At 40.3% G+C, this 16,654-nt stretch overlaps 1 protein-coding gene across 3 annotated transcripts in view; it reads left to right on the top strand.

Moving 5' to 3' along the window:
- The window catches only part of LOC117480000 (myosin-9-like), a 58,540-nt gene that overhangs the window by 8,483 nt on the left and 33,403 nt on the right, over window positions 1–16,654 (top strand). Inside the window, exons 2-10 of one of the 3 annotated variants that reach the window (XM_034127139.1) lie at window positions 5,744–6,075; window positions 8,680–8,836; window positions 9,918–9,945; window positions 11,305–11,398; window positions 12,368–12,388; window positions 14,401–14,493; window positions 14,589–14,652; window positions 15,738–15,836; window positions 15,964–16,107. In XM_034127139.1, coding sequence (XP_033983030.1) covers window positions 5,749–6,075; window positions 8,680–8,836; window positions 9,918–9,945; window positions 11,305–11,398; window positions 12,368–12,388; window positions 14,401–14,493; window positions 14,589–14,652; window positions 15,738–15,836; window positions 15,964–16,107 — 1,027 coding nt within the window. In that variant the 5' untranslated portion in view covers window positions 5,744–5,748. Of the gene's footprint in view, window positions 1–5,743; window positions 6,076–8,679; window positions 8,837–9,917; window positions 9,946–11,304; window positions 11,399–12,367; window positions 12,389–14,400; window positions 14,494–14,588; window positions 14,653–15,737; window positions 15,837–15,963; window positions 16,108–16,654 lie in introns of those variants that run through there. The other 2 variants (XM_034127137.1, XM_034127140.1) reach the window with 2 other exon arrangements.

Here is a 16,654-nt window from a genome sequence, read left to right on the forward strand (position 1 = left end):
AGAGTCACTGAGGTGGAAAGGAATGAGAAGGAGAGTCCGACTGATGGATGTATGGCCTGAATGTTATAAAGACCTAGGTCGAGGCGCCTTCCAAACGGGACAACCGGGACTGAAAAGGACATTCAATTCTCGCCCTTTCCTTTTTTCCCCCCCCTTCCTATCCTGGTTTCTCCTACGCTTCTTTCTCAAAGTCCAGGCCACTGGATCACTTCCTCTGTTCAACCACATTCTGGCCTCTGGTTTCTAAAACGGGCCCGAGTCCTCTCTTCCTTGTGATATTTATTTTATGGTTCTGCTTTTCCCGAACACGGCTAACTCTGTATTCATATGGGCATTTTGATTACAGAAAATAGAATAGTTCTGCAGCAATGAATAAGTACATCATTAGAAAATACCAAGAGGGTAGCAATCATTGTTTTCCTAGATTACAATATATCAAATGGAAGAAAATGTAACCCCCTTTGAGTGAGGTATGTTTCTCATTTGGGCCTTTTTTAGAATACAGCCTAATCCTTTACCGGTGCCTCTTGTCAGGTTTGATAACGTTCAAGGATTTTGGCCCAGGGCTTGGTGGGCTTTTTTTTGGGTTCAATTAATGAGTAATCCTTGTTATGATTATCTCCCAGCTAATCTCATCGTAAATGGGTCTCGCCAGAATAGATAGTGGATGCTTTCACAGCCGAGCGTCTTGCAAAGTGACAAGAAACCTTGATTCTTACAGGATTATGGAGAAGTTGGCTGGAATCTGAGCCAGGGAAGCAGGGGGGGGGGGTGCGTCACTGCACACGGTTCTATCTCAAAGTCAACATCCATGTCTTACTATAACCCTCCGCCTACACAAGGGAAAGGCCTTCGTCTGAAATTGCCTGATAGGATTTCTTTATCCCTCCTTTTTATTTTTTTTACTTTCAATATAGAACAGCGCTACCTAGAATAGCTTCTGGTGTAATTTTAGTCCTCAAGCTACTCTCCGGAGAGGTGGTTGGAAGTGTGTCACTGAGTTATCTGTGGCAAGCGTCGGACTGAGGCAGATATCAACAGACTTTACTACGCAAATTGTACCTTAAACTTTAATTGATTGGTAGAAAAGTAATGGGTAAATATCGTATATTGATCATGTAAAAGTACCAACTGTTACCAATTTTCAAATTGAGTATATTCCATATCTTTCTGGTTTTGCCCTATTGATCAGACGATAAGATCATTTGAAGTAGGGTTGAGTTATACTGATTTTGTGATATGTGACTATATGTCCTATCTGTATAGATTTAGGATATCCCAGTTTTGTAAGTTTGTGCTTCATTTTAAATGCGTTACACTAAAGTAAATGACATTTTCTGTATTTATCAGACTTGTAGCTTTTCTATTCGTTGCCTTTACTTGCAAAGTCAATAAATCCTCATTACTGACGACCATTTATCAAAATTCTCATTGTGTAAATATTTTTAAAAGCATCAATAGTCAAGCCTACAATATCGTCCTCTATCGATTGAGCTATTTGGACAAAAATATTGTATTATCTCCATATTGTCCAGCCCTAATAAAACATGATCTTGAGGCTGACTTTTAATGAAAGAAAATTACGTTTAAAGCAATTAATGTGAAAAATAATTGGCTGATTAATTGGTAATGAAAACAACCTTTTAGTTGCAATACACGCTTAATCCATTAGACTGCAGCAGCAGATGGTGTCTGTGTTTGTTAGAAGTTGTTTTATTTGCTTCTTTTATGGCGTCTATGATGTGTACCTGCACCTTGAGTACAATGATAAAAGTAAACGAGCCTGAGCAACACTCATCTTTAGGCGTGTTTATCCTGTTCTTCTCTTTGTTCTTGCTTTTGCAACAAAGCTACCGGGATTATAATCAGCCATGGTTCGGATTCAACCCTGCATGGGGCCAACTTATCCCAATGTAGTGGAGCGAGTAATGCAGCGAATTTGAAAGGATCATGGGAACGTACACAAAGGAAATGAGAGCACTTAGGTCTGTTCGATGTATGCAGCTCTACTGCCAGATGATGCTGATCTCCCATGAGTGATGAAACTCCTAAAGGCACACATGACTGCCGGTGTGATGGGGGGGGGGGGGGCAGGCATTGAGAAATGTGAGGAATGCTGCTGCTCCCTGATAAAGGCTGAGTACGGGAGGAATGCGACCCTGAAAAGACTGCATCAACAGAGGAGAGGATGGGGGGGGTGTTAGGAGGGTGCCAGCTGAGAGGTAAAGCAGGACTAATTTGCCCCACGTTCTGTTCAGGATGGGGTCCATATTAGAGATGAGTTTGGAGGCGGGTGTAGCGGTGATGGACGTCAGCTGTAGCGCAGTCTGATGGAGGATTGGAGGGAGGCATGAGGGAGGCAGGGGTCATGAGAAGAATGGCTCTCTCTCTGCTTTCTTTCTCACAGTTCGGGGTTAATGTGCCGGAACAGACGGGGCCGACATAACCCTGTTAAACGCAGCAACCTCTTCCCTTTGCTCTCAAGGGTCGGACACTTTTTTTTTCAGTTCAGATGAGGAATGCTGTGTTAGTTGGACTGCATTTTGTCAGGAGCATAGTTGATGATATTGAGGATCAAAGTTGCTATAGTTGGAGATGGATGAATATATGGGTCAGTTCAATGTGGCCAGTATTAGCATATTTGAATGTTAGGGCAGCACGATTTGGAAAAATTGGAAACTAAATTAAACTTTTTTGACTATTGCTATTGTGATATGTTTTGCTATATTAGTGAGAATCATAATAATTGAAGCGCTCACATTATCCTTGAAAAATATAGTAAACTAATATCAAGAATCTTTTGGAGATTACGTTTGAATTGTGAAATGACCTGTAGGTTGACCTTCTCGAAGTTAATCCAATGTTTTCCCCCTATTCGTTAAAATACACATCTGCTCTTTAAACCAATTCTCCTGCATTTAAACTAACTTCTGCAAAGTTGTGTAAAGGCAGTGTTTACTGATGTTGAGCAAGAGATTTGGCACCACAACCTCGCCCCACTGCCAACAATGCGACGCAAAAAACTCTCATGGAGATATGAAACACTGCCAGCTGATATTTGTCATACATGATGCTAAATGTTATGCTGGTTTGAACCTGACCTCTGCTGTTATGCAAAAATGTTGGAGGTGAGACAACTCCAAAAGAGGCCAACCACCATAGTGCTGCAGGGAAAACGGTGTCATTCTCCCGCTGTGTAGGAATTATAATTGTGACGGTAAGGTCTCCTCGGTGTCAGTGAAAGCAAACCATGTTCAGTTAATTGCCCGAGTGTCTCTTCTCTCGCTGTAGTGTGTCGGCTCAGATCTCTTTCTTCCTCTTGCTCCAAACTGGTCGCGCTGGTCTAGTCACTTTCTATATGGGTTAACCCGCAGCACTCCCTGTCAACAACATGCTTTGTGTGGGAGCCTTCAGAAGTGTATTATAGGAGGAGCAGCTTGTGCAGAGCTTGTTGTCTATATGCCTTTACATGATGTAGTTGTATAAGAAATTAGCAGTGTAGTTGATTATGCATTTGACATCAACCATTTGTTTAAGTTTACTGCAATTCTTATGAGAAACTTTATGTAGTTTGACAAGTTGCCTCCCAAATCACAACAAGGAAACATATATTTGTGAAATGAACTATTTCAATATGCAAATTGCAGGAGGGGATTTTTGTCACTACTTTGGCGGTGCAGAGTTTTTCCGGGATTCGACTACTACAGTATTTTACAGACATAAGAAAAAATATTTGTTCGGTACAAATCACACCACTTCATTGCCTACATTAACCATTGACTTTCTTAACGGTTATCGTAGCGTGTTGGAAAGTTTGCTGCCTAGTGAATACACAAGCCTCCACTGCTACCTATTGATTGTGGCTAGTATCCATGTAAGGGGATAGGAATGTATTCTAAATCTGAGAGAGAGAGTGAGAGAAAATATTACAAAGAGCATGATGAGTGGTGTTGTATACCCCACCACTTGTTCTCTTAACTGCTTTGATCCCTTATCTTTATGGTTTTTCCGAGGAAGAAACAAACGGTAATGAACAAAGGGGACTTGTGTTTCCTGATGAACCTACTGGGTTTAGTCCCTGGAACTGTTTAGTTGATAAGGGCCAGGCAGAGGTTTTCGTTATCTCTCCAAAATCACCCACAGCCAACTCCCCTCCCCTAACCGCTTCTGAGCAGATACCCAACCAACCATGGTAATGACAACACAGACATGCTGCCTTCCCACCAGCAGACAGACAGTTATTTGATCACTCTGAAAAACTGCGAGATAATCTTAAATCTCTGCTCCTCCCCGTGTCCAGCCACTGGAATTTGTATTTATTGCTCACAGCCGTTTGCAAAATAAGTATTGCAGAGCCTCGCTCGACATGGTTGTGTTTTTATGTCGACCCGTCCTCACTCCAGCAGACTCTTCCTGCCGTACATCCCATCAGAGGAGACTTGAGCATTCCTCAGAGATTGCATGTGAAGATAAAAGGGTAGCAAAGGTCTGGCCCTGAACACGAAACGCATCCCTCTTGCCTGCTTTGCTGCCAGATTTTATTGAAGACGTGTCGCAATGCCAAGGCTTTCCACAGGGTGCTGGAGCAGCAAGCCAGTTGGGAAAAAGAAACCACACATTTTGTATATTAAAACCCAAATTTGGTGGCATGTTCCAAGCCACTATTGCACGCATTATAGGACATTTTAAACGTCTCAAATATAATGTGAAGAAGAGGCACTGTTACTTTGACATCATTGCCTGTATAAGTGTGTTTGCAATGCGTCTTAGATGGTTCTGCTGTATAACTCAAGATAATTTCTTCATTCACTAAGCCCATAAACGCCTGTGTGGAGTATATTGAAAATGCATTGCTTTCAGTTGAGTTTCCAAACTGCTGGCACCAGAGTTTCCCCAAGTATCTCCTGTCTGTGATGCGAATGCAGTTCTTAATGTGTTTTTCTCATCAATTATTTTGTTATCTATAAAGTGCACTCTCTTTTCTATGGCAGTACGCACTCATCTGACCCATACATATTCATAATAGGAATGTGGGTGTGGCCCGATACATATGGCACGTTACTCGATGGTCATATTCGCACTGTTTGAAGTGAGGCTAGTGGTTGTAAAATGTACACACATCACGAATCATCTAACTTTTGATTTAATGTGGTTTGAGAGATTTTTAGAGCTGAATCAGAAAAAATAACTAATTGCAATTTTTGCCTGATCTTGCATTATGATTTCACAATATTGAGGAGAATGATAACTTTTTGAAACCATATTCAGAACAAGGATTTCATATCCTATTTTCTCATATTTGTCCTTTACCAAAAATTGCATTGTGATTTGGATATTCCACTAGTCCATATTGCCATTTCAATAACATTTCGATTAGTTGTTGACCCCTAATTGATATCTACATTTCTAACCACTGTTCATGACAACACAAACTTGCCTTAACAAGAAACACTCTCTCTTCAGTTATTATGCTCCAAACATCTGGAACAAACTCCCAGAAACCTGCAGGTCCGCTGTATCTCTTACTAGTTTTAAATCCAGGCTGAAGACTTTTCTTTTTGCCGCTGCTTTTATCCATGTAGTTATTTTTTTGTTATGTTATTTTATTATCTTTGCTTTTTAATGACTGTTTTTAAATGCCATTTTCTTAATGTGTTTAATTTTTGTAAAGCACTTTGAATTGCCTTGTGTTGAAAGGTGCTATATAAATAAACTTTCCTTGCCTTCCTCTCTCTGTAAACAGCTACCATGTCGGCCGCAGACAAGTTCCTGTACGTGGACCGCAACCCGGTCAACAACCCTCTGGCTCAGGCCGACTGGGCCACCAAGAAGCTGGTATGGGTTCCCTCGGAGCGCCTGGGCTTCGAGTGCGGCTCCGTGAAGGAGGAGCGCGGCGACGAGTGCGTGGTGGAGCTGGCCGACTCTGCGAAGAAGGTCCGCGTCAACAAGGACGACATCCAGAAGATGAACCCGCCCAAGTTCAGCAAGGTGGAGGACATGGCCGAGCTCACCTGCCTGAACGAAGCGTCGGTGCTGCACAACCTGAAGGAGAGATACTACTCGGGGCTCATATACGTGAGTACGCAGCCTTCAAGGGGGCACAATCGTAATAGAGTTGTACGATAGGATAATACTTTAATGGTCAGATCAAGTCTGAAATGCTCCTTGCATCACAGCAGCTCCATGTGTAACATCAACAGACACAATACATGAAAAACAAACATTTAACAGCACGATCAGTGAGAGAAAACATGCGTGCATTTGATCTGGATTCTGCTCTGTAGCATCTGTGGCAACACGTGTTTATGATGTCCCCACCGCTAAGCTAAAGGTGGCTTATGTTGCGCATGATTACGTTTAGTTGTCTCAGTTAGAAACTTGTTAGCAACCGCTGTTTTAGATTCACCAGTGGGGTATTTACTGACATATTTACTGTCATAGAACAAAACATCTCTACAGACCGTATTTCATGCATCTAACCAAAAACACATTCTAGAAACCATTGGCTTTGAGACGAGGAAACCAGATGTGGTAAAATGTTAACTCATCAGATCTTAGATTTTGGAAGTGGCTGTAATTGGGATGAATATATGGGACGGTTCAATTTGGCCAGTATTTGAATGTTAGGGCATATCCTATTCTACAAGTGGTGTGTTTTCCTAGTTTCAAGGCTGCATCTCAGTAAAGGGATGTCTTTTCCCAATTCTTATCTTTAACCACCAAGTCATTATATCCGGATTGATAATGATAATTTATCAAAGATCTCAATGTGGGAATATTTTGTGAAGGTATCAATAGTCAGCCCAACACAATGGTGAAAATATCAAAGCATTTCCAAAGAAATATTGTGTTATTTGATATTCCCCGAATAGCCCAGCCCTAGTTTGAAGAATTTTCTTTTGAATTGTTGCGAAATCCCCTCTGGCTTAAAGAAAACAATCTGTCATGGCCCGTCTCCAAACCATTTAATGTCCTAATTATCTCATTAGGCTCCATTGTTCAAGACAAACCATTATACGCAAATTGTCACTGCAAAGAAACTCTGACATCTGTTAAATATGCGAGCGTTTCTCCCCCTGCACCCCGTCTTGTTTGCACTCCCTGTGTTTGGAGTTCTCTTGTAAACAGGAAGCTGCCGGGAACAATGCACCAAGAGAGATAGTTGGAGAAGAAGAAGGATGGGCGTCCATTTATTTTGTAGTGATGGACATGGAATGTAAATCGTGTTGCAACTGCTATTACTTCCCCCATAGTGAATGTTTTTCATCCTCATGTGGTGGGGCTGGGAGTGATTTGGTCTCTTTGATTGTGTGTAGTGTGACCCGGTCATATCAACACAGGCCTGTTGTCTTCCCCCCCCCCCCCCCCGAGACCCAGGCTACGCTCGGTTAGAGGGCCTCTGGGCTCTGGAGTCTTTTCGACTGAGCTTTTTCTCTCAAGGGAGAGCGGGTGTACAACAGAGGGAGAGACGCCTGGTACAGAAATGTTGGGAGGGCAGCACAGGAATGCAGCTGGAAAAAAAAAAAATGATGGTAGGAGGGGAACAGATACACAAAAGGAAACATGTAGTGGAGTTTAGGGAAAGGAATAAAAGTGTGTTTTAATGTTCAAAGCAGAAAAGATAATTTCTACCTGAGATACTTGGATGTGGAGTAGCTGCAGCTCGCTCGGTCAATCTTCAGTTCAAAGTTGCAGCAGGGTGGGGTTGAGATTACATAATAATATAGGAGGCTAACAAATCATGAGAAACTCTCAGTGAGTCTTGGTGGGGGGAAGGGAAGCTTGTTATTGAATCAGTGCTGAGTACATGAGAGCTTCCTCATTTTATAGAGAAGTCCATGCACTGCGTCTGAGAGCATGATTCTGATTCTCGAGTCAATGAGGACAAATCTTCTTCCACTAGTGACTTTGCTTTTTATTAGATGTTCAAAAGAGTGGTGCAGGAATGAGTTCTAAAACCCGTGAATGAGCAAGCAATTTAGCCATTCATGCTTCCCATCTCAAAGTCAATGGTTTATCTGAATGTGTTTTTGGTTGTTAGCCTGAAATAAGGTCTGTGGCTAACACAAGCTGAAGATCATTTACATTTTGGTTCTACGACATAAATCAATATACATCAATAAATACCCCACTGGTGAGTTTATAAAAGGCGGTTGCTAACAAGTGTCTAAATCAGATGAATAAACATCATCACGCCCAACATTAGCCGCCTTTAGCTTAGCGGTGGTGAAGTCATGTGACCGTGCTGTAGTTCCTTTATAGCCCAACATTAGCCTCCTTTAGCTTAGCGGTGGTGAAGTCATGTGACCGTGCTGTAGTTCCTTTATAGCCCAACATTAGCCTCCTTTAGCTTAGCGGTGGTGACGTGAAGTCATGTGACCGTGCTGTAGTTCCTTTATAGCCCAACATTAGCCGCCTTTAGCTTAGCGGTGGTGACGTGAAGTCATGTGACCGTGCTGTAGTTCCTTTATAGCCCAACATTAGCCGCCTTTAGCTTAGCGGTGGTGAAGTCATGTGACCGTGATGTCCTTCCTTTATAGCCTAGCGTTAGCTTTTAACTTCTGGCGGTTGCATTTAACCTTAAAACATTACAAAATTGGTGTTCATTTATAGAGTTTATCCTGCTGAAATGTATGTTTTGCCATCTCTTCCTAAACGCCTCCTCTCTCCGCCCTGCAGACATACTCCGGGCTCTTCTGCGTGGTGATAAACCCGTACAAGAACCTGCCCATCTACTCGGAGGAGATCGTTGACATGTACAAGGGCAAGAAGAGGCACGAAATGCCGCCTCACATCTACGCCATCACTGACACGGCTTACAGAAGCATGATGCAGGGTAAGGCACCACGAGAACATTAGAGGGACATAGTGAAGGGGAATTTAAAGTCCACTACACCATGAAGACTTTTCCCATGTATTCAAACAGCCCCTTGCTTGTAATACTGGTCCCTTTAAGACCTCATTGTCAATGAAGCTACTGTTCAGAGTGGTACTGCTTGGAGCTATAAACTATACGACTCCTGTGAGACGATTACGTTCCTATACATACTGTGATATAGGCAGTAGATCTGCATCACTACCTGCTCTAAAAAATTAATTAGGTACATGGGAGTAGCTTGTATATTGAGTTTCAGCCTTTTAAATGGAAAACAATGGCTCCAGAATATTGGACTTTATTGGTAGCGGAGTTCTCCAACGCTCTCGTTCAAGGAAGGAGTGTTTCTTGTTTAATATTTAATGTAAACAGGAGGAAACCAAGAACATCTTACATCTAAGACTCTTCGCAAAGTGTATTTTTAAAACTGATGCAGCACAGTTTCAATTTAAAACTAACTTTGAAGTCATTTAGTTGGAATTGTATTTTGGTATGTGTTTCGTTTGCTGTGGCAGATGTCCTGTGTCTGCCTTATGGTATCTGGTTTTTTTGTAGCTTTTATCCGTTTCCACATTACCTATATAGGAAGTAATTGTGACTTTAATCCACATTTACAACCAACCCCGCACATTAAGAGCACCTAATTGGCATTTCCTGCACAGCTTTTTTTTATGGTAATGTGTTTCTTAAGCCCTGTATGCTGTCCTATTTTTTTGTTTCTGATGATATGCTGTCATGCACCACACATAAAAAAAACAACTCCCTCTCCGTTCCGTTGGTGCTCTTTTTCTCCATGTTTGGAGATTTCAGACCACATTTTTGGGAGTTGAGGGTAATTGGCTGGTGAGTTTGAAACCCGGTAGCGCCCCTTTACAGTCACAGGAAGCCGGATATGGATTTCCTGTCTGTGGCTAATAGACTTCCTGTTGTACCGGCTAAAGAACTGTATGCATTGTGGTGATAACATACAGTATGCTTAGCACTTAGCATAGTTGTTCTGCAGAAGGTGACATGTTTTAACATTTGCATATTTTTTCTGCAGATCGTGAAGACCAGTCCATTCTTTGCACGTGAGTTACAAATGTCCACATCACATAATATATTCAAGAAGTTAGTGTGGTATTAAAATGACTCTTTTAGTTGTTACATTTGTGCAAAGTTACTTCTGAGAAAAAGAGATATAATGGAAGTTTGCAACAACTTTAGAATAGCTACACCTTTTGGTTTAACATTATCAATTTTGGAGAATGAATTCAATACAACTGGGATTGTTTCAGAGATTAACTTCAGTTGTTGGTTTTTATATACTTTTTTTTGTATTCATCTTCAATTTAGCAACAAAAATAATTGAGCTAAATTCCTTAAATCTTGTGTTTTTAAAATTATAGTTCTTTTTTAACTTTTTAAAGCTTTTTTAAATTTCATTTTATATATCGAGACCGATCGTCGATTTCAAATGATTTAATGTAATTGTTTGCCTGACTGCCCATCGTAATCGGGCTCTTTGAAGATCCGAAAATCCACGGTTTTCAAAAATGTCTGATCGGATTGGCCAAAACTTCAGAATTTGAATTGACCGCCATTCAAATGACAGCGTTGGTTTCCCCCAAAAGTGGGCGGGGCCGTAATTGTCGCCCGGAAGTGACGTAGGTGTTACTCATCTATAGGGAACTTAAATTAAATAGTTGGGGAAAGTATATTTTAGCATAATCTGACTAAAACAAACAGATGCCATTCAAGTACACTTGAATATCCATGCCATTCCTCAATCACATGCACATAGCACATAGCACACTGCTTACTGCATGGCTATTGAGACCACACCCCCTACAGGACTGTGCATTCCTCCATCACATGCACACATGATTTCTAGAAGTAATATTTAACTCAACATTCATGTTTTTGTTCTTCAATGAAAAAAAATGATTGTTCAATAAAGTTAAAACTTGTTCTGTTCTACTTACAAATAAATCTGTTGAAATGTCATGTTTTTTTAATTGTATCATTTTGCATGGGTTTTCTTATGACAAAACAAAATGTTTATATGTATGCTTGGATATGATTAGATTACATTACCCTCAATTCAGTTAGTTCCCATTAATTCCCATGGAAAGTTTCCAATATGCAATATTTCCAAAATTCCCCAGCTTAACTTCCCATGGGAACTTACCAGAAACCTACCAGAAATGTTCCGCCCCTTTGCAACCCTATTCACACTATAACCTATATTTTCTTTTTTACCCGTTTTTCCTCAGCTGAATCCACATTGTTTATATGTTCTTTCTATGTATAAACTAAGACGAGAAGTACAAAAATAACTGAAATAAAATAGATTGTGTTCAAAATGTATTTTTAAAACATACATCTTGTGTTTTTAGAGCCCTCCTCTTGTTATTCTGACTCTGCATCTCCCTCCGTTTGTCCCACAGAGGAGAGTCCGGTGCCGGTAAGACTGAGAACACCAAGAAGGTGATCCAGTATCTGGCTCACGTTGCCTCCTCTCACAAGACCAAGAAAGACCAGGTCAGTCCTGCCTCTCATCACACAGAGCATCCCTTTAACTCTTCTTACATCCTCCAGTCACTCCCCCTTTATCATTTATTTACTCCCTTCCTCCATCTCTCACTGATTTTCATTTTCAGGTGAGGAACGACATTTCCCTTCCCCTGTTTTTAGACATCTTTCATTGTGACTGTGATGTGTGTGATATTAGAGTGTGTGTGTGTGCACTAGAGTGTGTGTGTGCGCACTAGAGTGTGTGTGTGTGCATGATTTTAATCCAGTAGACAAACTCCTGTGTGGTCGAGCTGCCATCAAAGGAACATTTATATAACAGCCAGATAAACAGTAGTGCAGCTTTTTTACATATATTTCCATTTTAGGAAGTCATATCTTTACAGGGCAGGCATACAACATTATTATTATTATTTATGTATAATTGTATTTATTTTTTCTCCATCTTTCATCAAATTCTTGAACTCTTTTATTATTATTTTTACATTGCATATATTTCCATCTCACAGCAATAGCTATTAAATCCTGTGTATTTAAATTATTATTTTATTATATTTGAGTTTTTTTCCCCAATTTTTCAACAAATACATTCACTTTATTATTATAATTTTAAAATATTATTATTTGTATTTATTTGTTCCCATAGTTCATCAAACTTTTTTATTATTAGTATAATTTTTTTTAATATTACTTCAGTTACAAAATTCAGAGTTCATCAGGTTATAATCTAAGTACAGCTTTTAAAATCTCCTGGCACTCTCATGTGTAACATTTACCAGAGGCCTTACCTCATGTGTGATGTATTTACCTGCGTCTTCTCATCAGAATCATAACTCAGTCTAAGACCCTCACATTACATCAGAGTGTGGAAAAGCTGCTCTGCTGTTATCTCGAAATCAACACAGTGGGGTTTGATGAAAACCACGTCTATCATCCCTTTTTTTTGAGGTTGTTGTATTTCTCTCTTCCCATCAACAGAACAGCTCGTTCCTGTCACATGTGAGTTAACTCTCTCCCTCCATTCGCTCCCCCCCCCCCCTCCCCTCCCCCCCTGCTTCTGTCACCACCTTCCTCCCCCGCCCTCACCCTCACCCTCATCCTCCTCCCTCTCCTCCCCCTCGCTGGGAGTCACTTTGTATGAAGGGCAGAGGTGACATGTCTCGGCAGCCAATAGGAAGCAGGGAGGAAGTTTGTTTGCAGATCAGTGGCAGCCAAACGTGTTCCTGTGAAAAATTCAGCCAGACAATGGGAGGATAAGAGGAAAGGGTGGGGGGGGGGGGGCTTTGCTGGGAAAAAACACAGCAATTTTTTTGGTCTCAAAGATTTATTTGTCTGGTTGAATTTTTCATCATTTTGTATCGCTACTCTGTGCGTCCAACGTTTCATCGTGCTTTTTTCTCTTTTTGCATATTTTTAAAACAGCTTGGGCGTTGTGTGTGTGTGTTCAACATACACCTGTTATCAGCTTCTTATTTATTTAAAACATTCATAAATATGTTTAGTGAGCAGTCCAGGATCAGATGAAATAATCAATAAATTACATGTGTTTTTTTACGATATTAGATTAGATATCATAACTATTTCTTTTTTTGTAGATGATGTCAATTTGGATTTCTAAATCTACAAATACAATACTAATTTTATTGGCATTGAGATGTTGATTTTACATTTTAATTACCTTATGAATGAAGCTCTAAACTCCTCTGTACACTCTTATAAAAAAATACAATCCAGGACCTTCAGTAGGTCAACAAAACACTGGAAAGCCTAATTAATGACACTCGGGTAGTTCACAGATATCCGACAGACATTTCTACTTAACATGTGCTTCACCGATGAATCAGAAGGCACTACCTTTTATGATTTCTTGCTGAAGTCATTCCATGTTTTTGCTGGATATGTTCGAGTGATCTGCAAAGCTTACATTCTTAGCAAACCTTGAGCAAAAACCAAACCAGTAAAGCCAGAAAGAAGCGGTTGAAAGTGATATTGCAGCAGGAAGGAGCATTTGTTTGTTGGTTTGTTTTGTGTGGTGTTCACTTGTCTGGGTGATGGGTTACTGATGAGGGTCTCTGGGTGTTTGCAGGTTTGGGCACTAACATGACGTTTTGTGTGGGGGAAATGCTTGGGTGTGTTTGTGTGTTGCTCGGGTGTGTTTATGGTTCCCTCCTTTTATCACTTTATGTTGAAATGTTTTGTTCACTCCATGTTCTCCTCGGACGTAAGTACATCGTGGGGAATTTCTATTTCAGCATGTTATTTAATAAAAAGAAGCAAAGTAATCAGTTCCTTACAATTAATTAAAGTTATTATAAATGAATACTAGATGAGAATAAGAGTCTTGAAGATCTGATGATATATCCGTTGCTGAGAATTATCATGATTTTAACAGAAGAGCATTAGGGCCGGGCATAAAGGGAAAATGGAGTAGATAGATTTAGGATTTTGAGATTGTAATAAAAAATCGAGTTAATTTGAAATGGCCAGAATAAGTCCAAATGTTGAAAGTAAATTACATTTTTCAAAAGTTGAAAAGTCAAGAATAAAATGGAAAATTCAATAAAAAGTTGAAATGAAAAATAATAATAATTTGAAAGGTGGAATAAAAAGTCCAGAAATATTCAAATTTTAAATTTAGAGAATAAAGGCAAATTGTTAAGATAAGAGTTTTTATTTTCTTAAAGTTGAAAGTTATTTAAAAATATGTTGTGTAAAGTTGGAAAAGTCATAACGTCTAACATTTTTTTTGACCCAACTCAAAATATTAAGTTGAAATCTTGAGACGCAATGTGAACCCATTTTGAAAATATAGTTCGTCTATACTCTTTAACATTACGACTTTTTTCTCAAAATGCCAAATACTATTCAATAATACCATCTTAAAAACCTTCCTCCTCATTCTGTACTCCCTTATGCTTGGCCCTAATACTCTTCCCTATGATTTACTTGTGGTAAACAAATGGAACGTGTACTTTATATTTGTGCCTTGCTGTTCTGTTCCTTTCCACCAGGGGGAGCTGGAGAAGCAGCTGCTGCAGGCCAACCCCATCCTCGAAGCCTTCGGAAACGCCAAGACCGTCAAAAACGACAACTCTTCCCGATTCGTAAGTACTACATGTTCCGATTCAGACTTTTCAATAACTTTTCCACACACACACACACCACTCTTAAATCTGTGTGTTCTCCCTGCCTCCTGTAGGGAAAATTCATCAGGATCAACTTTGATGTCAATGGCTACATCGTTGGAGCCAATATTGAAACTTGTATCCTTCATACGGTCATTGCGTCCCGGTCATGTTCAATACATCCAAACATCTTTGAGATTTCGTAGCCTTTTTAGAAACGTTTTTATTACATACTGTGCTGTGACTTTGTTTGGCTTTGTAAAATTCAGCATTCAAAGTGCTTCTAAGAATGTGCCTGTGTTCATAATGAATCCTAGAATAAAATTATATAGATATTTAGAGGAATATATATATATCCCCAGTGGCGGCTCCAGAGTATTTCTGTTGGGTAATCTATGGTAGGGCTAACCCATGCAGTGGTGGGGCTCAAGTCAGTATTTGCAATGTAATTACATACACGCTATATCGCCCCCCTTGACAGTGAAACGCCACGCGTGAGGTTTAGATTATTTCCCTCTCTCAATCAAAATGGAACTGTATGAAATAAAAACGGCACATTTGTCTTGTAGTAAATAAAAAGGGATCACTGTGAACGTGACGTATGATAGTACACGTTGAAGATCCAATGGGGATACTGGATGGTGGTTCCGATTGATCTCAATCAGTAAGGCATGACGCAGACCCAACGTTGCGTTGCTCTGATTGGCTGTAGGTCTATTCAAATTACATTCTGAGGCATTTTGATCTGACGGCGGCCGCGCTGATATTATAACACCAGAGAATTTCCACACCTTTAGTGTATAAAACTCCCCCACTACTTAGACTATTCCTTGCACCCCTCTTCTAGCATACCCCCGAATGGTCTCAACCATATTGCATCAGTAACGTGCACTTGTTGTAACAGCAGGATCAGTTTGTGTGCTGTGGACACGACCCGTATATTTTCGCAAGCCGTGTTCTCAACATGCTTACTTTAACATCATTTTTCAAGGTGGGGCTAAGCCATTTCTTGGTATGGCTGTAGCCTACCCCAGCCATACCCTGTCGCCGCCACTGTATATCCCAAATACTGTCCATGAAACTAGTTGCGTCTCTTATGATAAGAAGATATCGTAGCACTTGTTGGCTTGTGTTTAAAGCCTTTTTTGGGTGAATCACAGCACGATTTTGAAATGTAGTCATGATGGTATTCGAGAACTTGTCCTTGACCTATTGACCACTAGACCTGTTGGAGAAATCCCGTGCCATTCGCCAGGCCAAAGACGAGAGGACCTTCCATCTCTTCTACTACCTCCTCACGGGGGCCGGGGATAAACTGCGAGGTAAGGGACACACGACTTTCTGAGAGTATTTGCAGAGTGTTAATCCTGAAAAGTGGGCCTTCTACTAAGGGTTTTTACCATCTCTCTTTTGTCATTTAACTCACTGCAACCATCCTTTTTCTCTCAGAGGAACTCCTCCTTGAGAGCTACAACAACTACCGCTTCCTCTCCAACGGGAACGTCACTATTCCCGGGCAGCAGGACAAGGACCTGTTCACGGAGACTCTGGAGGCCTTCAAGATCATGAGCATCCCCGAGGATGAGCTGATCGGTATGGAAGATTACTCTCAAATTGTTAGGAAGATATCACTGGTCCCCGGCTTGAGCTTCAATCTCAGGATCCATGTATTTTTTTTATTTATCAAGAATGGAAGTAGTCATCACATACAAATCTCAAAATTCTGACTTTTTTCCTCAAAATTCTGACTTTTTTTCTCAAAATCTCAAAATCCAGACTTTTCTAATTCTGACTTTTCCTCAAAATTCTGCCTTTTTTTCTCAAAATCTTAAAATTCTGCCTTTTTCTCTCAAAATCTCAAAATTCTGACTTTTTTTCTAAAAATCCTGTATTTTTTTTCCTCAAAATTCTGAGTTGTTTTTCTCAAAATCTCAGAATTCTCACTTTCTCAAAATTCTGTCTTTTCTCAATCTCAGAATTCTGACTTTTTTTCATCAAAAATCTGACTTTTTCTGAATACTTAAAATGTTTAATAATCCCTCGTCACCGGCTTGAGCTTCAATCTCAGGATCCATGTATCTCTGATCCTCTCCAGAATGGAAGTAGTCATCACATCCAGAGCATCAACTAGTTCCTGAAC

The sequence above is a fragment of the Trematomus bernacchii genome, unplaced genomic scaffold, assembly GCF_902827165.1.
Source record: "Trematomus bernacchii unplaced genomic scaffold, fTreBer1.1, whole genome shotgun sequence".
In the NCBI taxonomy this organism is placed as follows: domain Eukaryota; kingdom Metazoa; phylum Chordata; class Actinopteri; order Perciformes; family Nototheniidae; genus Trematomus; species Trematomus bernacchii.